At 28.0% G+C, this 25829-nt stretch overlaps 2 protein-coding genes and 1 long non-coding RNA gene across 4 annotated transcripts in view; 2 read left to right on the forward strand and 1 right to left on the reverse strand.

Moving 5' to 3' along the window:
• The window catches only part of LOC123263127 (sialin-like), a 22504-nt gene extending 7011 nt beyond the window's left edge, over positions 1-15493 (forward strand). The window contains exons 1-7 of one of the 2 annotated variants that reach the window (XM_044725659.1): positions 4494-4806; positions 7606-7844; positions 8360-8596; positions 8908-8992; positions 9067-9437; positions 13379-13753; positions 14890-15493. In XM_044725659.1, the coding sequence (XP_044581594.1) occupies positions 4803-4806; positions 7606-7844; positions 8360-8596; positions 8908-8992; positions 9067-9437; positions 13379-13753; positions 14890-15138 (1560 nt within the window). In that variant the 5' untranslated portion in view covers positions 4494-4802 and the 3' untranslated portion in view covers positions 15139-15493. Of the gene's footprint in view, positions 1-4493; positions 4807-7605; positions 7845-8359; positions 8597-8907; positions 8993-9066; positions 9438-13378; positions 13754-14889 lie in introns of those variants that run through there. The other variant, XM_044725666.1, reaches the window with a different exon arrangement.
• Positions 3752-20414, reverse strand: LOC123263154. The gene is made up of 3 exons (XR_006509107.1): positions 20401-20414; positions 16348-16429; positions 3752-3764 (listed from the first exon to the last, which is right to left on the reverse strand). It is a non-coding gene; the product is annotated as an uncharacterized LOC123263154 (long non-coding RNA).
• On the forward strand, positions 15644-22313 carry LOC123263137 (sialin-like). Its single transcript, XM_044725680.1, has 6 exons — positions 15644-16068; positions 17042-17262; positions 17514-17750; positions 19793-20248; positions 20314-20688; positions 21962-22313. Exons 1-6 carry the CDS (start codon positions 16059-16061, stop codon positions 22205-22207), a joined length of 1545 nt encoding a protein of 514 aa, XP_044581615.1. The 5' UTR covers positions 15644-16058; the 3' UTR covers positions 22208-22313.
• Positions 22314-25829: the final 3516 nt, after the last annotated feature.

Consider the following 25829-nt stretch of genomic DNA (forward strand, 5'->3'; position numbering starts at 1 on the left):
TCCCGTACTTAAGGCCCCCCATTGACAGTACCAAATTAAACAAAACAACTAATTAACAACAAATGACTCTAATGCTTTGATTCAGGGCGCCACCAGGGTTATTTTCTCGGTTCCTGGAATGGATGCCAGAAGCTTTGAGCTTATTAATCTACAAGGGAAAGAGAGAGAGTGGAGGAAGGTGATCTGTAAATAATTAAATCTTTTTATTTAACAACTTGGATCCAAAATTTATTTACAACAAAACAAAAATAAAAACTTACTTCACAACTCGTGCCCTTGCACGTACTCACCTTCACAACTACTTCACTTACAACTACTGGAGGATTTCGGGCTAAAACCGGCTACTCCGACTTAACGCTAGTCTTCCACTCCCGGCTTGAAACCATCAACAAGTAAGAAAAACGTCGCACTAAAGATTTGATTACCCCTACTCGGCAAACCATCCAACAAGTAGGGGTCGTCCAAGAAAATTCTTAATCCCCACAGTACCCTCATAAGTGGAGCAGACCATACTGCAGTTTCTATCTTACTACCGTTGTACCCTCACTTTGGCAGCGACTATTATACAACGGCTTCTAGGACTGTACGAATTGCTCTATTCGGCAAACCATCAACAAGCAGAGAACCCGTACAATCGCACACTCTTAACCCGCACAATCTCCACACACATAATTGCTGGTCCCACGCGTCTCACACACACTTTATTCTACTTTGGCTTTACTTTTATTTTTCTGGATTACAAAAATTACTCCAAAATTTTACAACGTTAATTTTCACTAAAATTGTTCAGTCATTAGCTTACAATAAAACCATAAATTATTCTCAATGAATTAACAAAATTTACTTCTTAAAATCCCGGCTTAAAACCGACGCTTCTTTTATTCCAAATTTAATACGAGCTTAACTCTGCGCATTAACTTAAATTCTTTTCGAAGAACATTCTTTATAAAATTAACTAAAATTTTACTGGACGTAATCCACACAATAAATAGTTTCATAACAATTTCTACCGGAACAATGATATTAAATTATTGACAATTTTCCAGTACATGACTTCAATATATAAGACAACCCAAGTAGAAATTGGCAATCAAATTAGATAATTAATTAGTAATTTCTCAATATACAAATTATTTGCCGAAAGTTTATCTACGGGTACATCAGTCTTATCTGCTCCGAAATTTAGTAAATTAATTCTCAATAATTAATAACACGTGGAATAATTATTTTCTAGTAATTTGAGAATGACGATTGGATAATTAATAATCCGCCTCGGTCTAAAGTAATTACAGAAAATTATCCACGACGTTCAATTACTAAATGCGTCGCAGTTTTCTCAATGATTCAACTTCCGGTAATTAAAATTGTTTCCAATAAATAATTAAGTGATTTTCAATAAATGATAAAAATATAAATCAATAAAAATGATTAATGTAAAAATAATTAATTACGTGGTAATTCAATTGCTATAAATTATAAAATAGTCCACGCATTGATTTTATAAATTTACTGCGTCATCAAATTCTCAAGGAATCTGCGCGCTCAAAAAAATGGACGACGTTGTTCGTTATTGGCTTGACCTCGGGTACTAATGTTTGACTGGTCGTGAGCTGCCGACTCGAATATTTCTCGATGTTCAGAAATTAATTAAATTTGATTAATCAAAAGATGAATTTAATTTAGCCAATCTTAAGATGTTAATAATTATTAACCAGCTGAATTAACAATTTAGATACTCACGACCTAAACCCAGGAGGTCTAGAACATTCCTCGGGTGTAAAATCCCCAGGAGGAATTGTTCACAAGCTAACAAATTAAATTGATTAAAATAATTAATTATTATTAAGCAAAATTATTAAACAATTGAATTATCCAAACTTGAATAAATAAAATGAGAAGTAGTGTGTTTGATGAGCCAGGTATATGGCCCCAAGGCTCATCATTTCCAAAGTCCAATACCTGGTGTAAATTTGGTTGAAGAAACTCCTATGGTTGATATTCGCTTCCTTCTTTGGACTTCTTGATGTTACTCGTTCCAACACTTTACTACTTCTCCGGACACCACGCATGGCTCGTCTATATAACGACCCCAAAAATACCCCCTCCTGCTCTCTCTCTAGGCCCGAAGATCGATGCGCTCAAATGCTAGTCGAAAAGTTATCGATCTCTGGTGACTTATCGATTAAGGGTAATTTACCCTGTTACAAAATAAATAATTATTGACATTACCTGGATCATCAATTTTTACTTAAAATTTTAAACTCTAATTTATAATTGAATAAAAATATCACTTGACCGTCAAAAAAATAATCGGTCAAGTGTTTAATAATTTTATTTTTCTTCACTTAAATTTTTTGGATTCAATTTAATAATATTAAAAATAAAAATATATTATATTTTCTTTATTATATGGGATGCACGTCACGTATTTTGTCAATGAGTATTTTTGTTTGAAGTATTTTTATCACAGAGTTTTGTAGTCAGATAAAATCTTGTGGAACTGTGTTGCACAGTACCATAGACTTAAAATTTTAGAAAAATCTTTTTAACTCTCTTCTTTGGTGAAAAAAAAATTTAATTATAATTTTAGTGTGAAGCTATAAAATTACGCGGAGTTTTTATGAATATATAAAACGAACTACAATAATTTATTATGAATATAAAACAAAATAATAATAAATTAAACAATCATTTCCCGTGTAAAAAAAAATTGTCCCAACATTGTCCCAAAAATGTCCCAAGCGTGGGACATCCAAACGTGACACAATTTGGGACATTTTTGGGAATTAAAATTTTAAAATAAAGTAATTCTTCGTCGATTTTAGGTATTTTTTTGAAGATTTTCAGAAGACTTCACAATTTCATGACAATTTTACTACAATTTTAAATGGTTTTTAAATGATTTTGAAGAAGATAATTTATTTTTGCACAGCTGTAGATTTGTCTAGAAATTAATGGATGAAACATTTATTGAACATTTTTGGGACAATTTCAGGACATTTTAGGACATTTTGGGACAATTTTAGGACATTTTTTGGACATTTTCAATTTTGAACGTTTTTCAAATAATTAAAAAAAAACAATTTATTTTTGCACGGTTGTAGATTTGTCCTAAAATTAATAGATGAAAAAATTTTGGGACATTTTGGGACAACTTTTAGGACATTTTGGGACAACTTTAGGACATTTTTGGAACAATTTTAGACATTTTAGACATTTTTGGGACAATTCTGTAATGTTTCTACAACAAACTTTGAAAATTTTTTAGAACTATTTCACGACACTTTTGAAAAAAATATTTAAAAAATGTTCCGAAAATTTCCTAAAATTGTCCCAAAATGTCCTAAATTTGTCCCAAAAATTTCCTAAAAGTTGTCCCAAAATGTCCTAAAGTTGTCCTAAAATTTTTCATCTATTAATTTTAGTACAAATCTACAAGCGTGCAAAAATAAATTATCTTTCTTGAAATCGGTCAAAAGTCTCGTCAATTAGTTCTAAAAATGTTCAAAGTTTGTTGTAGAAACATTAAGAATTGTCCCCAAAAATGTCCTAAAATTGACTACAAAAATGTCACTAAAGTTGTCCCAAAAATGTCCTAAAGTTGTCCCAAAAATGTCCTAAAATGTTTCATCCATTAATTTCTAGACAAATCTACAGCTGTGCAAAAATAAATTATCTTCTTCAAAATCATTTAAAAACCATTTAAAATTGTAGTAAAATTGTCATGAAATTGTGAAGTCTTCTGAAAATCTTCAAAAAAATACCTAAAATCGACGAAAAATTACTTAAACGCACTATTTTAAAATTTTTAATTTTTTTTTGAGATGTCCCAAAATTGTCCCAAATTGTGTCACGTTTGGATGTCCCACGCTTGGGACAATTTTTTTTTACACGGGTTGTAATAATCGGAACTATTAGTTAATTTGCTGATAAATTGCACAATAGTAATAATTGATGAGAGAAGCTGTGTAAAAAATTTTATTGCAACTGATAATTTAAATGAATTAATTATTCATTTGTATTAATCTTATATTCTTCATTATGATAAATATTATTTCTAATTAAATCAACAATACTTCTATTAACGACAAAAATTCTATTTTATTATCATTGCAATTATTTATTTTTTATCAGAATTTTTATTAAATTTTTATTAAAAAATTAAATAGAGTAGTAAAAAGTTTCTTCGCTCCGACAATTATCAAAATACTTAAAATTTTTTATAAAATTAAAAATAATATTACAATAATTTTTTCTTTTATTGGAATAAAAAAAATTTTTTTTTTAATTATTAGATTTTGATAAAAACAGAGTGATTTCTTATTTTAATTAGCCGGGTGATAAACTATCGTAAAAAATTATATTGCCTTTGATATTGTTGTAAAAAGCTTAATATACATACTTATAGCAATATACGTAGTACTTACATATATGAACCCATTTTTATTACGTTTTATCAAATGTAATTTATATATGTTTCAATGAAGCGGCACAGGATTAGAGTAGTCTCAGAGCAGTAACCGCAGCAAGAGCATGAAGTGATTGACATCCTCTAGAAAATTACAAAATTTAGATTTCCATAGCTTAAAATTTTATAAGAAGATAAAATAATAATTATTATTGTATTTAGTTTACCATAAAGTGATTAGTTGATTAAGAACAAAAAGAAGAATATAAATGTGTTTGTTTTTGATAAAGCGCGGATCAATTTGAACTAAAAAAATTGTGTCGCTATTAATTATTAAGATGATTAATTAAATACACAAAAAAAAATTTTTACAAGTAAAAAGATAGAAAAAAAAATGGGTAAGGCATTTTAAAAAATTATTTATTAATTATAAATAACTTTTATGAAGATAAATATTATTATTGATAAAAAAATGAAAATATTAAATGTGTAATTAATTAAAGAAGGTAATTTATTGCGGTCACTGACTTAGTAAGACGCCAAAAATAATTTTATTAAATAATTTAAGTAAATAATTGTTATGAAAGAGATTTTTTTGGCAAGCCCGGTAAATAAATTACCGAGGTAAGAAAGAAATAATATTTTTATTTATAGACTAAATGATAATTAAGATTGGAAAAAGCTATAAATACATATCTGAGTCCCCTCGTGGTAATGTTTGGATAATTTACTATTTATTACTCGATTATTGATGCTTAGGCGCCCTTCACTCTAATCTATTCAATGAGATCACTGTGATACCCGGCTCTTCACGGTAATTGTCACTGTCAATATGGGGTCACAATAAAAAAATTCAGGTCAATTTTTTTCTTCTTTAAATCTTCACTCTTAAAATTAATAAATATAAATATTAATATTTTTTAAAGATTTATTTACATTGCTTTATTTTTAATTATCTCATTTACGTACTATTTTTACCTGATAAAACTCGAAGATTATGTATTTACAGTGTTTAATTAGTATAAAGTTATATTTTAAAAAAATTTAATTGTCACAGTCTCGACATTGGCTCCGTCATTGTCAAACACTCAATAAATTTAAAATATTATCCTCGGAGATTTTAAATGTCGTAATTATGTACGTAATGTTATTTAGATTTAGATAAAATTTCTAAATGTACATATTTTTATTCTATCGCTAATTTTTTATTAAGGTAGTTGTCGTAGTTAAGGCATACCGTCAAAAAATTATAAATATTTTTATACTTATTAATAATATGATTATAATAATTATTACTTTTATATATATTTTCCTTTGAAAATTTTCAATTTATTGACTATCCAGTCTAATACAACAATTTTTTTTTTCTTTAATTATTTATAATAGGGTAGAAGTACCGTTTTTGGCCACCTTAGCACCATTTTTGGCCAGTTAACATTTGAATTAATTTATAAAAAATTATAATATTATAATACCATATTTTTGTTGAATTTTAAAAAATTTATAATAAAACAAATTGAGTTTGTAATGGTTTATTAATATAAATTCATTTCAATCGTTTATTTAAACAATAAATGGCCATAAACGGTACAGTGGCCACAAACGGTACTTCTACCCTATAGTTAGCCTGTATTCCCTCGTATTTGGCGCGTAACCAAAAGATCCAGGTTCGAGCCCTGGTCTGGGCCGTCCGAATTATTTTTTCAGTCAAATTTACCTTTAATAATAAATTTAGATATGAATTTAAAATTGTTTATGCCTGCACGGAGAAAATTTTATGGTAGAGTTTATTATCTAGTTATGTTAAAATCTATTAACTGAATTCGATAGTAGTAAATATTATTTAAATAATTATGTAAACTATCTGAATTGTCGTATTTACCAATTCTGATGGTAACTACTACTATTATGATGGTAATCAGTAATAATAACTGTTATTATTTTAATTAGTTACTACTATTATCAAAATCGTAATTCCTAATATAACCTGATGGTTGCAGTTACCATAATAACTACTACTTAAGCTAGTAAAAAAGATTAAAAAAATTAATTTATTAATTTAAAATATTAAAAAAATTAATTTTTATTTGTCTAAAACAATTTTCAACGCCAAATTTTTCAAAAAGAACTTGGAATTTCCAAAAAAAATCAAAATTTTCAATAAAATTCAAATTAAAAAAAAAAATTTTAAATAAAAAAAATCAAATTTTCAAAAAAAAATTTTGAAGGGAATTTAAAATATTTTAATATTTCAAAGAAAAAAATATACATTAGCTAAAATATGGATGTAAATAAAGGATTTAATTAAATTGATATTATTTTTTCTTTCAGAATTTTTACAATCTGAGATGGTTACAGTTACCATCTTTGATTGTAACAGTTGTAATTTATAATAATTACAATTATTATTTTCGATAGTAATCGTTACCATTATTAATAGTAACTATTAAAATTGTCAATGATACCACCTATTATTTTGTTACTAATTAATTTTATTACCATTTTAGATAGTAGGAGTTATTATTTTTGTATAGTAGGTAGTATAATTAATTTTTCTCCGTGTGGAGGGAATACAGGCTAACTATATTATAAATAATTAGAGAAAAAAAAATTGTTGTATTAGACTGGATAGCCAATGAATTGAAAATTGTCAAAGGAAAATATATATAAAATTAATAATAATTATTATTATTAATAACAATGTGATGATAATAATTATTATTATTAGTAATAATAATTTTCATTAATAATAATTATTATTAATAATAATATGATAATATGATGATACAATTACCATTAAAATTTGAAGTCGATTGACTACCTATAATCCAAGATGAATTTAATTAAAAATTGGATATTTAAAATTAATTGCAAACGCTCTCTGCAGTTCCGTACCAGTTTTTTAGCTAAAAAAAAAAACTAACTATCAGAAACTTTAAAAAAAACTGACAGTCTTTTAATGTATTTGTTGTGAGTTTAAAAAAAAATTTTTTAAAATCTTTGACTGTCTACTTATTTATAAATAACAGATTAAAGTTCAACAATTAATGAAAAACGTATATATCTATGGAGTCGGATTTTTGACAATCTTGTATCATGACAATTACCATAATTACCTCCTACTGTACGGAAAATAACTGACTGTTTATTTAAATAATAAATATTGAAAAGACATAATTATTTTTCTTTTCTTCCAGGCAAAGAATTTCTATCATGCAGAAACGTGCTTTGGATTCTAGTCTTTTGTGGTTTCGCTATAAATTATATGCTGCGAATAAACATGAATTTAGCAATTGTAGCGATGATAATCCCTCGAGCAAAGGCCGCTGCAGTAGCCCAGTGTTCAGCAGTTTATATCGTATCACCAGACCACTCGAAGAATAAATCGACTGATTTGTCGCTATTCTCCACATCGAGCATCGTTCCCAATTCTTCGGTAGCTATAACTGATAAAAAAATTAATTTGACTCAAGAGCTAAGATCTTGAACCAAGAATATCATTTTTAAGAAAAAGATTTTCTTGAGTCAAGAAAATAAATTCTTGAATATTCAATAATTTCTTCTTTTGACTCGAGAAAATCATTTTCTTTAAAATGGTATTCTTAGTTATGAAAATTAAATTAGCCGACACCTGAAAATTTTTATTGAAAAAATTGTTACAATAAAATTAAAAGAAAAACTTTCAGATGTAGAAAATTTGAAAAATTATACGTGCAATTTTTTCAAAGTATTTTTTTACTTGCAATTTAATTGTTGAAAAAAATAGAAAAATTTTTTAACGCCGGCTAACTTTAGTATTATTTCTTGGTTCAAGATTTTGACTCTTGAGTCAAGTTAATTTTTTTATCAGTGTAGAAAAAATAAATATTATTACTATTAACATTATCTAAAGTATAATTCAATGTGCCAATTGTTCTAAATTTTAAATTAATAATAATATAATGACATTAGTTAGAACAATTGTTTGATTGGGACGAGTACGATCAAGGTCTTGCTCTGGGTGCCTATTACTGGTTACACTGGTTGTCGCAATTGCCGGGTGGACTTCTAGCCCGGCGTTATGGCACCAAAACGGTTTTTGGTCTTGGAAATTTCGTGGTAGCAATACTTGGATTGTCAATTCCTTTTGTTACTCACTATCATCTGTATGCTTTGGTAACAGTCAGGGTTTTGCAAGGATTAATTTCGGTAATTTTTTTTTTTTACTTACTCATAACTCTATAAAAAACTCTCAGAAATTTCTTCCTTGATACCCAAAAAGTTATTTATAATTAATTTTAAATTAATTGTTTGAGATTATATTATTATTATTATTATTACAAATTAAAAAAAAAATGACACTTGAGATTTTATTTTTTTGAAAAAAGAACAAAAATTTTTTTTAGAAAATTGCATTTATAATTTTTTAGAGTTTCCAAAAATAAAATTTTTCTTACTATAATTTATTTATAAAAAAAATTCTTAAAAAAATAAAAATGAACTTACTTTTAATTTGTTAGGGTGTAATGTGGCCAGCTATGCATGACATGACTGCAAAATGGATTCCTCAAAATGAAAGAAGTAAATTTGTTAGTGCTTATATGGGTAATTATAATTTATATAAAATTAATTACAAAAAAAACAAAAATAATAAATCTAACTTTTATCTCTAAACTCAGGTAGTTCAATCGGAGCAGCTATTACTTACCCGCTTTGCGCTCTAATAATTAATTTGTTCAACTGGGAAGCTGCTTTCTACATAACATCTCTTCTTGCAATCATCTGGTATTGCTTCTGGTACTTTTTGGTCTTCGACTCCCCGAATATCCACCCGAGGATTTCCCAGGCCGAACAAAAATACATTCTAGAGCATACTGCGGGTACAGTGCAAACAAGTTCCCGAGAAAAAGTTCCTTGGAAAGAAATATTACTATCCGGTCCTCTTTGGATCACCGCGATCGGCCATTGGGGAGGCGCTTGGGGTTTTCTAACCTTCATGACACAAGCGCCATCTTATTTCAACTTTGTTCATGGGTGGAATCTAAAAGCCGTAAGTGCACAAAATTAATTAATTAATTTTCAACTATGAAGAAATAAAAATGTTAACAATTACCTTTTTACATGAAATTAAAATTAGCATTCATTTCATCATTTTTTTATTTTATTTATAATACTTAAATCAGCTGAGATTTAACAATTTTTTTGGTTTTTATTATTAAAAATATTTTTTGAAAATTTCCACTTTTATTCTTCTTCAATCTCTATAAGTAGAATTTTTTTATTAGAATTTTTCTATAATAATTTACTCTTTATAAAAATCTAAAAAATTGACAGATGTCAGCTGATTTCAGTATCTTTTTTATTTAACAATCAAATTTGTTCCGAAAAATCAAAAAATTCCCATATAGCAATCTTTTTCAAGGCTTGAGCAAATCTGGTCTTAATTTCGATAGTTGTTAGTGTCTTTTTCTACCTATGGGTCTTGCTCCAGATACTTGTAGCAAATTCAATTGACAAGCCTTGTACAAGAACTTTGGGCCAGATTATAGCTCAAGTCTTGAGAAAGACTGACACCAGAAGCATGCTAAATATACTTGTGCAAGAGTTGCTCGAGATTTGCTCAAGATGTAATGTTTTCGAATGACCGTTCGCATCCCAGATAGCAAAATGACGTATTAAGTTATTCCGAATGAGCTCAGATTTCTGATTTGGACGTCAGAGTCTACGTCTAAAAGACGTCTTTAAGACCTTCTGAAGAGGTCGAATGCGCCGCTTATTGTAGACTTTAAGAACTCATCAAAACGAGCTCTTAAAGAGCTCTTTTTTCTGAACTCGCACAAATGAATGATTTTTTTATTACACGCTTTTTATTAGCTTCACTTGTATGTCAGTTTGTCAGTTTGTCAGTATGTCAGTATGTAACTCTCCGTGGGTAATCTGCGCGCCTGCGTACTTCGCTGGTTCTGGTAGCCGTTTCTCAGGCTCCCTCTCGAAATCGAACTCTGATTCCCCGTATTTATAATATTTATAAATAATTATTTTTTATTAACTTCACTTGGTATGTCAGTATGTCGGTATGTAACTCTCCGTGGGTAATTTGCGCGCCTGAATAATTTTGAGATTCAACAAACAATAGTTTTAAAAAATTAAAAAATCACGCTTATATAAATAAACCAAACTAAAAAGCAAAAAATAAATAATAGTTTAAAAAAGCTAAATACACGCTTTTTATAGAAAACCAAACTAAAAAATAGAAAATAAATTTAAATTAAGAATAGTGTTAAAAATTTCAATAAATATAAATTAATAATAGTGTAAATAAAAAAAATGTATTTTATTTTAAAAAGCGTGGGGTGCTTTTTAAGATATTATCAAAATGATAATCACTCTACTCATATCTGTCAATAAAATATTTATAACTATTGACACCATGCACCTCACGCTTTTTAAAATAAAATACATTTTTTTATTTACACTATTATTAATTTATATTTATTGAAATTTTTAACACTATTCTTAATTTAAATTTATTAAAATTTATTTTCTATTTTTTAGTTTGGTTTTCTATAAAAAGCGTGTTTTTAGTTTTTTTAAACTATTATCTCTATACGCTATTATAATGATAACAATAATAAGAACACAACAAAAATAATATTAATAATAATAATAATAAAAGTAAATTATGAAAAATAATTCAGAGTTTCATGAAGCACCGATGCTGATTTCGAATGTTTATTATTTTAGTTTGACCTAATATTGTCGGTTTAAAGAGAGAAAGTGAAAATCGCAATTGCCGTAACTAAGATTCGAACCCGAGTCGCGCGCGTGCTAGATCGATACCTAACCCCCTACGCTGTTCAAACGATATGTCGTTACACATCTCATTATTCTTATAAGCTAAGTTTATATAGTGATGAAATGTTGCGATCATTGTCTATATTATTTATTCTATTTGATACTGTGTATCGATAGAGAAAAAGTAACTTTTACGAATATTTATATACTAAAAAATATTCAAAAATCTACTAAGTACTCCTTAAATGTAGAAAGTTCACATAATTTTTTCAGATTAAAATCCAATTTTATTATTTTATCTAAATTAGTTTGATTACGAACCAGATTTTAACATTATTGCCTATTACTTCATAATATAATTTAAAATTTTTGAAAAATTTAATTAACCTGGATTAAGAGAAATGAGTTAACCTATACCAAGTGTATATCTATATATTAATCTATTCAAATTGTTTTAAATCATTTAATTCGAATTATTTTTAAACATTTTCAATTTAATTTCTCAATCAGGAAAGTAATAAATGAAAAATGAATAAGATTTTGACAGCTTTATATTAAAAAGAAATTTGTGTTTTTGTTTATAATGTCTATAAGCTCATTATACGCAACTCAAAAAGAAGTCCAAAAAAGGGACTCAGTTAGATGTCAGAAAATTGACTCCAAACTTATGAGTTCATTAAGAGCTCTTAGTTCTGACCTCGTAAAAAAGAGCTCCTTAAGACGTCACATTAGGACTTCTATAAGAAGTTTTTTAAAAGACTTCATACTGAAATCTTTCTGACTTGGATGCTGACTGGGATCATTCTACCCCTCCTATATTTACTATAGAATCAGTGGATTTCTGAGAATTACAGATCTTGAGCAAATCTTGAGCAAGTCATGGGTAAGTCTTTGGTGTGAGTTTCTGGTACAAAAAATGCGTCAGAAAGTTTTTCAATGCACCTTGCTTTAGACTTGTCTCATATTCTTGCACAAGATGTCTTGAGCTAGTTATATATAAATCTTGAACCATGTCTTTTTAAATAAACTTGAGCAAGACCCATATGTAGAAAAAGACACTAGCAACTAGGGGTTTTGCTCAAGACGCTGGCACCAAAATCTGGCTCAAGCACATGTTACTTGGGTTACTACCTGGCAATTTTTAACTTCCCGCTAAAAATCTCAGATTTTTAAAAATCGGGAAGTTATTGTTTTCACCCCGTTTTACAAAAATCGAGTTTTCATCAAATCTCGACGTTTGAAGGTCACAGGAAGCTTCCCTGACTATTTTTACGATGATGTCCGTACGTCTGTATGTATGTGTGTGTGTATGTGTGTGTGTGTGTGTGTGTGTGTGTGTGTGTGTGTGTGTGTGGATGTGTGTGTGTGTGTATGTAAACCTCTTGTAACTTTTGAACGACTTGACCGATTTCATCGCGGTTGGTGGCATTCGAAAGAGCTTCACTAAACTTAGATTTCCTAAAAATTTGAACCGATTCGGACCGGTAGATTTCGAGAAAATCCAAAAAAAGTGAAAAAAAAAGTTGTTTTTTTTTAATTTTTTTTAAATATCTCCGAATTGGCTGAACCGATCGGTCTCAAAATCTAATCAGCTCTTAACCTTGAAAACCCCCATCGATCGCCACCAAAAACGTTAGAATCGGTTGATGCGTTCGTGAGATATCGTTGTCGAAAAAAATCGAAAAAAGTGTTTTTTTGTAATAACTTCGAAATTCATGGCTCGATCGATTTAAAGTTGAAAATTTTTCATGGAGCTTCAAAAACTGCGTCGATTGCCGCCAACCGCGTGAAAATCGGTTCATTCATTCAAAAGTTATAGCAGTTTGAAAATTGAATAAATCGTGTTTTATCAGTTTTGATAAGACTTTTGAGCTCGAAGAGCTCAAAAGCTTAAAACAGCTACTCAGGCTCAAATTACTATACCTAAGCTACACTCAAAAGCATAGGAAAGCAATCTCTTTGAGCCTGGAGAGCTCAAAATAACCCATCAATTGTATTTTGAGCTCGAAGAGCTCAAAACGTCATTGGTGTAATTTTAAGCGCCTAAGTATGGAATTAGCGGGAAGTTCCAGGGATGGCCTTCAGGGTCAACGTTTTCCTAATTTTTCCTCCTTTTTTTTATAACACAATTTATTTATTAAAAAAATGCTTAAAATTATCAAATTTCCTCTAAATAAATTTTCATCATTTTTACAGACTGGATTGTTTTCTGGACTTCCGCACATTTTACGGATGATAGTTTCGTATACTTACTCAATTTTCAGTGACTGGTTGCTAAGAACCAACAGAATGTCGCTGAAAAACGTCAGAAAGCTAGCAAACTTGGTGACTTCAGGTGGAGGAGCTATTTTAACTCTCGGGTTAGCATTCAGCGGGTGTCAGCCAACACTCGCGATATTATTCATGATGACAGGTACAGCTGTCAATGGCGCAGTTTCTGCTGGTACTTTGGCAAACTTGGTCGACCTGAGTCCTAATTTCGCCAGTGTCTTGCTTGGACTCAGCGGACTTCTCACTGGGATCTCTGGGTTCATTTCTCCACTAGTCGTTGGTATCTTAACAAACCACAAGGTAATAATTAATTATAATCAATCAATTAATTATAATCGATCAATTAATTATAACCAATCAATTAATTATAATCAATCAATTAATTATAATCAATCAATTGATTATAATCAATCAATTAATTATGATCAATCAATTAATTATAATCAATCAATTAATTATAATAAATTAATAATTAATATCACTAAAATTAATTGACATTAAAAATTTTTTTTTAATTTTATTGCAAATAAATTATTTAAAAAAAATATTACACTGACAATTTTTCTATTTTTCTTGAACAATAAACTAGATCTAGAAAATTATTTGTAAAAAAAAGAAAATTCTAAAAATTAAGTCATAAAAAAGTTTCAAATCTAAAAATTAAAAAAAAATTTTTAGTTGAACATTTTTAGAAGCATTTTTTTAAAATAATTAATTACTTAAATCTAGAAAATTATTTGTAAAAAATTGCAATTATAATTTTTAGAGCTTTTAAAGATAGAATTTTTAAAATAAATTTTTCTTATAATTTATTTATTAAAATAAATTATAAAAAATTTTTTAAAAAAATTTCAAATCTAAAAATTAAAAAAAAATTTTTAGTTGAACATTTTTAGAAGCATTTTTTTAAAATAATTAATTACTTAAATCTAGAAAATTATTTGTAAAAAATTGCAATTATAATTTTTAGAGCTTTTAAAGATAGAATTTTTAAAATAAATTTTTCTTATAATTTATTTATTAAAATAAATTATAAAAAATTTTTTTAAAAAATTTCAAATCTAAAAATAAAAAAAAAATTTTTAGTTGAACATTTTTAGAAGCATTTTTTTAAAATAATTAATTACTTAAATCTAGAAAATTATTTGTAAAAAATTGCAATTATAATTTTTTTAAGCTTTAAAAATAGAATTTTTAAAATCACTTTTTCTTATAATTTATTTCTTAGAATAAATTCTGAAAATTTAGTCATAAAAAATTGTTTTTAACAATTTCAAATCTAAAAATTAAGAAAAAATGTTTTTTCAATAATTTTTTTGTAAAAATTAAAAATTGACAATTGTCAACTAACTTTAGTATAATTTAATTATTATAAAAATTTTATCAATAAATTTTAAAGTTTTAAAAAGAAGAAATAATTTTTTTTGTCTTTACAGCAAACTGTAGAACAATGGCGGCTGGTTTTTATAATTGCGACGGCAAATTTAGCGATAAGCGCTATTGTTTACACAATTTGGGGTACTTCGGATGTCCAACCGTGGAACGAGAGTAAAAAACCCGACGCTGCTGAAGAAGAACTATCAAAATTAAAAGTAAAAATCAATGACGACTCCCGAGATACTGATAATTTAAAAATAAATAATTTTAATTGTAAAGCAAAAGAAGAAAAAAAATCAATGGCCTAAGAATAAAAATATAAATATAAATATGTAAAAAAATAATAATAAAAAACTTAATTAATGTATAGTAGGAAATAGTCGCGCATTTGATAATAACGATTATTAAAATAAACAGCAATATATTTGTACAAAAGATTAAGAAAAAAAAGAGCTGCTTGTTCAATGATTATTTTAGTGCCTGATGGTTATCACTGAAGAGACGGAAACTTTTCAATGTTTGCTTAATACGTATGATTATTTCATCTTAGTACAATTGACATTGTCGGCAATTATTTTATTATTTTTTTTAGTAGCTATTTATAATTGTAAATAAATTATATTAAGTATTTGCATGGGTAATTAAATAAAGGATTAAACTTCACGCTCGGCTTAACGTTTATAAGCTTCAGTGACGGGACTTGTCAAAATTAATGCCTAGGAAGGAAGTGATAAGAGTTTAAATTACTCTAGTACTGTCTTTACTTCCTCAGTTTGTTTTTAAATCAATCCGGAATCGTCTCTAATTATTTTAAGTAATTAGTGTTCTGAATTTTGAGTGTTACTTCTTCAAGAAGAAATAAAAAATGATTCTGTATGAAGCGACCGGTTGATTTATAGTGAAGAACAATTAAAAAGTTAAAATTACAGTAGCTAATGATTACAGTGCGAGTTTATGTATAATATATTTATTAGACTGTCACGTTGAATTACTGTTTCGACTGGCGCATCGGGAAGTTCTTATCAATTCTCCCATTTCACTTGTTGTCTTTTTCTGATGTACTAATTGGATGCTACACCTTGAGGGATGTCTCAGAGTTATTAAATCACTCGTCTGAGTAACTTGTTATTTTATTAACAAATTTATTTTATTTATTTTATGGAGTAAAAAATTAAATTTACCTTAAATATATTTCTTCTTTTTTAAATATCTTCTCAATCACACAAACATGATCGCAGGTAAGATTTTGATTTATTAAATTGATACTTTATATTCATCAACAGTCTTGACTCCATAATATTTATCTTTTAGCGTTGAGTCTACAAAATAAAAAAAAAAGTAATTATTTACAAGTGGGGTCAAATTTATTTTTGGCCATATCTAGGTGAACAATTAACATTTTTTAATTTTGCTTGTTTTTACGGCGCATTTATGATAAAAAATGTCGTGAAAGAAAAAAATAAAGACTTCAATAGCTTTTTTTCCCATCAAAAGTTGGAAAAAATTTTAGCTCTTACATGGAAAGAAAAAGATGACACTAGATATCATCCCAGATTATACTCAGTGATATCTGTGGTGAAAAAAAATTTCAGATAGTAGCTAGAAAAATCTAGATTATACTGTGTGATATCTGGATTATACTCATTGTAATCTGGATTATACTAGCTACTATCTGAAATTTTTTTTCGCTTAGTATAATCTGAGATGATATCCAGTGGTATCTTGTTCTTTCCGTGTATGTTTTTGGATAAAATTTCTGTTTTATATTTTTTTGATGTTTTTTATATATATTATTTTTTAAAAATTACATAAAAAAAAACAAACTAAAAAAAAAAGTTGAATATCCCAATTTTCTAAAAAATTTATAAATATTTTTTGAAAATTTGTTAAAATTGTGATAAACTTTTTTTTTTTAAATTGTTCATTTTTTTAAGTATTTTTTCAAAAAAAAAAAAAAAAAAAATATATATATATATATCAAAATTTTCAAAAGAATGAAAATTAAAATAGTAGACCCCACTTGTAAATAATTACCAAAAAAAAATCATTAAATAAAATTTCTTAATTACCTTATCGTCATTTAATTATCAACACTATATAAATTTTGACAGTAATTTCTTAATCATTGTATTATTAATAAAAATAATCTTGGATCTCTCAATCTTTATCAGTAAAAGACAGTAAATAAAAATAATAAATTTTCAATTCCAGGCAAAGAATTGCTGTCATGTCGCCAAACGCTTTGGCTTCTTGTCTTCACAGGATGCATCATAAATTACATGCTGAAGTTCAGCTTGAATTTAGCGATAGTTGCGATGGTGGTACCTAGAGCAAAGTCACCAACTACTTCTCAGTGTACATCCGGAAACTCATCTAGTTTGACGACTTTCACTGTCACTGTAGAAAATCCGCTGCTCAGCCAAAATATCTCGGTAAGAATTAATGAAAATTAAATTAGCCGACACCTGAAAATTTTTGTAATTTATTTTATTGAAAAATTATTAAAAAAAATTTCACATGTCGAAAATTTTAAAAACTATGGTGCAATTAATTTAATTAATTAAAAAATTGTTAAACGTCCGCTAATTTTAGTATCATTAAAAATTCAGCTAAAAATAGAGAAGAACTCATAAAACTTATTACCATTGTCAATATTAATATTAATAAAAAAATAAATATTTAGTATACAGACAGATTTAATTGGACGGAGTATGAGCAAGGAATGGTGCTAGGAGCCTTCTTCTGGACTTACTGGGCCACGCACGTCCTCGGAGGATTATTAGCACAACATTATGGAACCAAGTTGATCTTCGGAGGCGCTAACTTCATAGCTTGTATCATCGTAGTTCTCATTCCAGTGACGATAAAGTATCATCTTTATGCGTTCTTGGCTCTAAGAGTTCTTCAGGGTGCTGTTATGGTAAATAAAAAAATTAATTAATGATACTTAAGTTAGCTAATAACTCAATCCGAACAAAAACAGTTTCACTGTAAAAAAGTCGCGCCAAGTCCACGTTCATAAGACTATTAGGAAAAAAAAATTTTTTTTTTTCTTTACAAAAAGATACAAAATAAAAAAATTAAAAAATCCAAGTAACCGATATGATTGTTTATGATTTTCGGAAATTAAAAAAAATTTTATTGTAAATTTAAAAATTAAAAAAAAAGTTTTAGAACGTATTTAGTGTGCGTGGTTGCAAAATATTTTACTTTTAATGAAATTCGTAAAATCTATTTACTAGGACTTTTAAAAAATTGAAATACACAATGACGCAAACCAAGTACGTTCTAAAACTTTTTTTTAATTTTTAAATTTACAATAAAATTTTTTTTAATTTCCGAAAATCATAAACAATCATATCGGTTACTTGGATTTTTTAATTTTTTTATTTTGTATCTTTTTGTAAAGAAAAAAAAAAATTTTTTTTTCCTAATAGTCTTATGAACGTGGACTTGGCGCGACTCTTTTACAGTGAAACTGTTTTTGTTCGGATTTTAGTATTTTTTGTAATTATAATGAAAATTTACAATTGGTACCAACTTAAATCTCGTGTTGACTGCATTTTTTACTGCAAACTATCCCCTTGAAGCTACAGTTTATGTAAAAATAATTGCAGCGCACCCTGGCGGCCGTAAATGTAAGCTGTGAATTACTTTTTTTAACTGTAGTCCTAATATAAAATTGAGATGAAATGTATGTGGCATCAAACTATTCGTAACGTGATTGGTCGAATATATCATAAGCATGAAAATATATGCAAATGCTATAGTCAGGCGTGCGCTTGCGCAAATTCAAATTCTAGTCCCATAATGAAATTGAGATGAAATGTATGTGAAACCAATTTATTCGTGTTGTGATTGGTTGAAAATATTTATTCTCATTCTGATTGGTTGAAAGTGAATATAATATACATAAACGACACATAAATATATCATGACAATAAATATGAGGCGCGCGCTTGCGCGCGCAAATTAAATTCTAGTTGCTTATCTATAGGAGGATTACTACACATTTTTATTTTATCTAGTCTGTGGCGCTGAACTTTCTCCATCAAAAAAAAGTCAGGATCGAAATTTGTGAGCGAGCTATAGTATGTGCTGATAAAATTTAATAATTTCAAGTGAATAAATTGTTATAAGTGAATATAATTAATTAATACGGTGAAATAAATTATGAATTACTGTTATGATAAACAAATTGGGTAAAAAAAGTACCGTAGAATTAAATAAAATTTCGCAGCCTCAAAAAACCGTTCTGCTTACAGTAAACATAGTCGGTAGTCTGGCGCTCCGTTTACAACGGATTTGAACGGAACTTGGCGCCAGATTCTACCGAATCTGTGAATTTTTTTTTTTTTTTATAAAAAATAAACTACAGTATTAAAAATTTCCACTAATAATTTTTTTTTTAATTTTCACATGTGGAATTTTTATGAAGATTTTATAATTTTTTTAACAAATAAATTATGAGAAAAAAAAATTGACTTGAAGAAAGAAGAAAAAATTGAAATTGAAATTTTTTTAAAAATAATTTTTCAAAATAAATTTATTTGTTAATTAAAATTAAAGAATAAGTAGTCAAGTAACTACTCTCTTTAATGTCATGGAATTTTTTAATAAATTTTTTTATGACACCGAAATTTAGAAACTTATAATATTTTTAACAAATAATATAGCAAGAAAAATTTATTAAAAAAATTCTAACTTTAGAATTTCTAAAAAATTGAAATTTTTTAAAAATAATTTTCTAGTTTATTTAAATAAAGAAATTATCAAATATCTTCTTAATATTTTTTCATAGTAATTTAAATGCTATAAAATTATAAAATATTTCTATAATGTCCATTATCATTTTAATAAATGTAAAATATGATTATTAATAGTATTAATATGATATGATATAGTATTATTATTAATATGATTAGTAATGATATGATTATTAATAGTCTTCTTAATAAATAGGGAGTAGTGTTACCTTCAATGAACGTGATGACAGCAAAATGGATCCCTCCAACAGAGCGAAGTAAGTTTGTGAGCGCTTACATGGGCGGAACAGTCGGAACATCTCTTACGTACTTGATCTGCGCAATAATAATTCATTACTTCAACTGGGAAACAGCGTTCTATACAATGTCAGTCGCTGGAACAATATGGTACTGCTTCTGGCTGTACTGCGCCTACGATTCGCCTCAGCAGCACCCGAGAATCAGCAAAGCCGAACTTAAGTACATTTTGGAGAACACGCCGCCTATCGTGAAGAACAGCAAGGAACAGCCGATTCCTTGGAGACATATCCTAACTTCAGGGCCCTTTTGGATCGCAGTTTTCTCTCATTGGGGAGCTACTTGGGGATTTTACACTCTCTTGACTCAGAGTCCCAGTTACTTTAGTTTCATTCATGGCTGGGACATCAATATGGTGAGTATCAATAAATTTTATGTACTTCATAGCTTCTTTGACTGAAACAAAATTAATTATTTTAGACTGGATTAATATCAGGCGCTCCGCACATACCTTTGATGATATTTTCCTACACATTTGCCATTTTCTGCGATTGGCTGTTAAAAAACAACAAAATGACTCGCACAGGAGTGAGAAAACTTGCAATGTTCATCGCAACTATTCTTCAGGCTTGCTTCATTGTTGGACTCAGTCTCAGCGGGTGTCACTCTAACTTTGCAGTATTTTTCATGCTTTGTGGGACTATCACCAACGGAGCGATTTCTTCGGCAACGCTCGCTAATTTTGTAGATCTTAGTCCGAATTACAGCAGTATTTTGTTCGGAATTTGCGGTCTTATTGCAAATGGAGCTGGAGCGTTGTCACCTACTATTGTAGGCATTCTCACTAATGGAAATGTAAGTGAAGAAATTGTCAATTTCATTCATTATTAATAACTTGCGACCTTGCAGTCACCATGTGACTGCTGTGACTTTTAAACTATAAAAAATTAAAATTTTGCGATATTAAATAATGACTTTTGTTAAATTGCATTGTATTTTCTTAAATATTGACGTTTTTAACGATATAAGCTCATCCTGATGTTATACTCATCAAGAGCTTTCATTTGAGTACCCACATGCATTTTTATATATTTTTCGTATATACATATATATAATATATATAAATATATGAAAAATTGATGTGGGTACTCAACTGAAAGGTCTCGATGAATGTAATGTCGGGGTGAGCTTATATCTTCAAAAATATCATTAGTTGACAAGATAGCAAAGTCAGTTCTTAATTATTGACATTTTTTAAGATATAAGCTCATACCGATGTTACACTCATCAAAAGCTTTTATTTGAGTACCCACATGCATTTTTATATATTTTTCATAAATACATATTCATAATATATATAAATATATAAAATATATGAAAAATCGATGTAGGTACTCAAATGAAAGGTCTCGATGAATGTAATGTCGGGGTGAGCTTGAATCTTCAAAAATATCATTAGTTGATAAGATAGCAAAGTCATTTCTTAATAATTGACATTTTTTAAGATATAAACTCATTTAGATGTTACACCCATCAAGAGCTTTCATTTGAGTACTCACATGCATTTTTATATATTTTTCATACATTCATATATATATAAATATATAAAATATATGAAAAATTGATGTGGGTACTCAAATGAAAGGTCTCGATGAGTCTAACATCGGGATGAGCTTATATCTTTAAAGATGTCAATATTTCACAAGATATCTGTTAAGCTGCACTGTACTTTCTTAAATATTGACGTTTTTAAAGATATAAGCTCATCTCAATGTTACACTCATCAAGAGCTTTCATTTGAGTACCCACATGCATTTTGATATATTTTTCATATATACATATATGTAATATATATAAATATATGAAAAAATTGATGTGGGTACTCAAATGAAAGGTCTCGATGAGTGTAATGTCGGGGAGAGCTTATATCTTTAAAAATGCCAATAGTTTACAAGATACAAGGTCATTTCTTAATTATGTATCTAGAGACAGTATTTAAAATTTTAAAGAAATTATTATTATTATTATTATTATTATTATTATTATTATTATTATTATTATTATTAATGATTAATTATTCATTGTGATGAACATGAGTCTAATAATTGTTTTTTAATTATTTCTTCAGCAAACAATAGAATCATGGCGGATAGTATTTTTAATCACTGCTGCCAACCTAACCTGCAGTGGAATTTTGTATTTAATTTGGGGAACTGGTGAAGAACAACCCTGGAACAATTTGTACGCGAATGACGATGAACAAGGCGAAGAATTACAGAAACTCAAACAAGAACCGACGGAGACTACAGAAAAATGCGATACAGTTGACGAGAAGAAATTGAAAAAGGAAAAAGAAGCTAATGGATTAAAGTAGTCAATTATTTATCTCCTTAGATTTTATTATTTTATTTTTTTCTCAACTTCAGGTACACGAGTAACGCGGCAGAGATAAAGTCTTCATTATTTTTTTACGTTATTTTATTGTTATTGTTAATTGTTTATTTAAATATATTTTATTTTTTTAAGTTAAGTAATCTAGAGAATTGTAAAATATATATTTTGAAGATATAATACTGTGTATTATAAGTTTTTTATTGTGTGAACAATAGATCATAAATTTAATTGTAATTATTGTTGATATTATTAAAAAATTAAAGAAAAAAAAAAGAAGAAATAAAATTCTCCTCATTTTTCTGAGTACATTTTTAGCTTCTGTAAGTCAATGTTTTAATCTATTTAATTTTTTCAATGTCTTTATATAAAATTCAAAGTAAATCAGGTTTTACTTTAGAAGCCATGAAATTAGTACTCGTTTGTCAACATAACGCAAATAAAAAAAGTATTGGGTGTTGAATTTCAAACCGCAGTCTTAGAAAGCTGAAAAAAAATTTCTTCTTTGCATATCAAGTGAATGAACATATTAAATCAGTCACTTGTCGAGTCGAGTACACTCATATTTACAATAAAAAATAAGTATTTATAAATATTTATAAAACCGTGTACTACTTATAAAGAAGAAATCAAATTGTGGTCTTACAAATTAACTTTTATCTATTTTGCTGAAGGCTAATTTTAAATCTGTTTACTTGAATTATTTTATAGGCGATAAGATTCTGTCTTTTCTATTTAAGAGGTGACAATTTGTAATTTTCATTAGTTTTTACACTATTCTAATAAGAGTATTAATTTGTGTGTAAGTAAAAATATTTCCGACGGAGTAAATAAAAAAAAAAATAAAATCAAACTAATGTGATTCTTCGGTAATTATTTACAAGTGGGGTCAACCCTATTTTGGGCCATAACTAAGTGAAAAATTAACATTTTTAACGTTTTTTAGGTAGATTTTGTTAGAAATATAACTATTGCATTAGTCCTCATGGTGGAATTTTCACCTGATTTTGCTATCATATGTCATAATTAGTCAAATAAGTTCCAAAAACACCATTGGTTAAAAAATTTATTTATGTATGTATATATATGTATATTAAAGTTACAAAAGTTGAAATTTACAAAATTTTGAAAATTTTAAATGGCCGCCATTTCTAAACTAATTAACCGATTTTGCTCATCTTCGAACTCGACCTCGGTAATTACCCAAAGAATATGTGTACCAAGTTTCGTCAATATCGGTTGAAAACTTTTCGAGATATCCTGATGACAAGGCTGGTTATATTACATATATATACCCTCACGGTTTTGGAAATGCCGTAAAGATTCGCTATTTATACGATATAAATGCTGTATTTTTACCGTAATACTTCAGTTATTTTAGCCAGTTTTTTTGTCGAATTATTACGAAAAAATGACGAAATAAATTCAGAATATTTACGGCAATACAATAGAAAAATTACGGTATATTAACAGCATTTAAACCGTAAATGTACCGCATATTTACTGTATATCTGCGGCACTATTGCAGCAAAAAAACCGTAAAAGAAGATCCCTACTTTCTATTACCGGCAAAATACCAAAAATATGCTGCTTTACTACTATTTTTCAATAGCTTAAAATTTTTCTTTATAATATTATAAATTATCATGAATAATTTTTACGAGGTTGATAAATTAATTTCTCTGTTATTATTATTATTATCATTTTTTTTAGTCCAGACCGGGATTCGAATCCGGATCATCTAGTAAAGCGCCGAAGGCTCTATCAGTTGAGCTATCAGAGACACTATCCGTAACTATTTACTCAGTCACCTAATAAAACTCACCGAGTAATAAACACAACCGTCCATCTTACGGTAGAAAGCATTATATCTTTAATTATATCAGTATAAACGCGACAAAATTGCAGTATATCTTCGGTATTTTTACCGTGGAAATACGATTTTATTATTGTAATATTATAGTTAATACATAGATTTTTTACGGTAAAAGTTCTAGAGTTTTACGGTAATTTTATCGTATTATTTCTGAACTGCAGCAAAAGTACGGTAGAAATGCTGTATAACTATAGTAAAAAAACTGGCCAAAATAACCACAGAAATACCGTATTATTTCAGAATTATAACGGTTAATTTATGGTAAACGCATTAATACCGAAAATTTACGGTATTCCAAAAACCGCGAGGGTATGGGTGATTCTCTGTAAGGACGTCTTAAATCTGTACAAAATTGTCCGACCAAATTATTTTTGATTTTATTAGAAAAAAAATTAACAAGGACTACAAAACTATCAGTTTAATTATAATAAATAGCCGAATTAATTTTTGCTTTTTCGATATTTGTGTATCTTTTGCCATATAACATGACAGGGGACTGACTGCCAGGGGACTGATTTTTTTTATCAAATTGAGAAAAATCAAGCAAACTATTTCAATGCATTCAACTTTTTAAGTTCTCAATGAATGTTTACATTAATTAGAATAATATTAAGACTTATGGATCCAATTTTATAAATAAATTATAAACAAAAATAGCTGCCAGGGGACTGAGTTTTGAAGTGGCCCAGACACATATTTCCAGAACAAACGGTGCTTTGACACTAAATAAAATGGCGATAAAGCGCTAACAGCCCTATGGTTATTAACTTACGGCTAGTTAGATCCTTATAAACCTTACAAAAGGTAAAATAACACGCTAGATTTTTCTTTTTTGGCTTTGTACTTCTGGCAGGGGACTGATCTTAAAATGCCTGGGACAAACTTTGGTTTAATGAATTTAATGAAACAAATTAACTTTCAGTACTTTTTATTGAAGAAGATTATTAGTTAACTAATTAAGTTTATAAACATTATGGACCAAATTATATATTATTGACGAATAACTTAAAATTTAATCTTAAAGTTTTAATTTTGGGACTGGGACAGCCCAGGGGACTGACATTTCGGTGGTTTACGAATTTATAGCAAAAAAACCAAAATTTATTCCATTTTAGTTTTCAATGCTCCAAATAGAAATGCTTTTTTACTTTCGTAATAAATTTTTTTTAGTAACAAAATAACAATTTTTCTAATAAAAAAATGCCTGGGACAGCAAAAAACATCCTTACAGAGAATCACCCATATATCATTATATATAATAAAACTAAGTTGATAAAATGTGCGTGCCGATAAAACTTAAAAAGGAGTTCCGGCACGATAAAGGGACTTATATAGTGTGATAGCCCTTTATCCCCCCTCGAACAAGAAAGTTCCCGTTCTAACCTAAAGGGCGTGTTTTTAGAGATAAAAGGGCTTTTCCAACTCTTCAACTTGGCAATTAAGTGTAGTGTCACCATCTTTTGTCGAGTATTTGAACTTCTAATTAAGTAATTAGTTAACTTTAAAAATGTGAGACTATCATTGGTCTAAAATGGTCTAGATTATTCTAGAAATTTCTGGAATGATCTAGAAAGCTTTAATATGTATACCAATGTTCGAATCGGTTAAGAATGTTCTAAAAAATTCTAGAATATTCCAAAAAGTTCTAGAAAGATCTGGTAAGATCTGAAATTTACTTTTAGATTCTGATCAAATGAGAATGTTCTAAAAAATTCTAAAATGATCTGAG

The sequence above is a fragment of the Cotesia glomerata genome, linkage group LG1, assembly GCF_020080835.1.
Source record: "Cotesia glomerata isolate CgM1 linkage group LG1, MPM_Cglom_v2.3, whole genome shotgun sequence".
NCBI classification, from domain to species: domain Eukaryota; kingdom Metazoa; phylum Arthropoda; class Insecta; order Hymenoptera; family Braconidae; genus Cotesia; species Cotesia glomerata.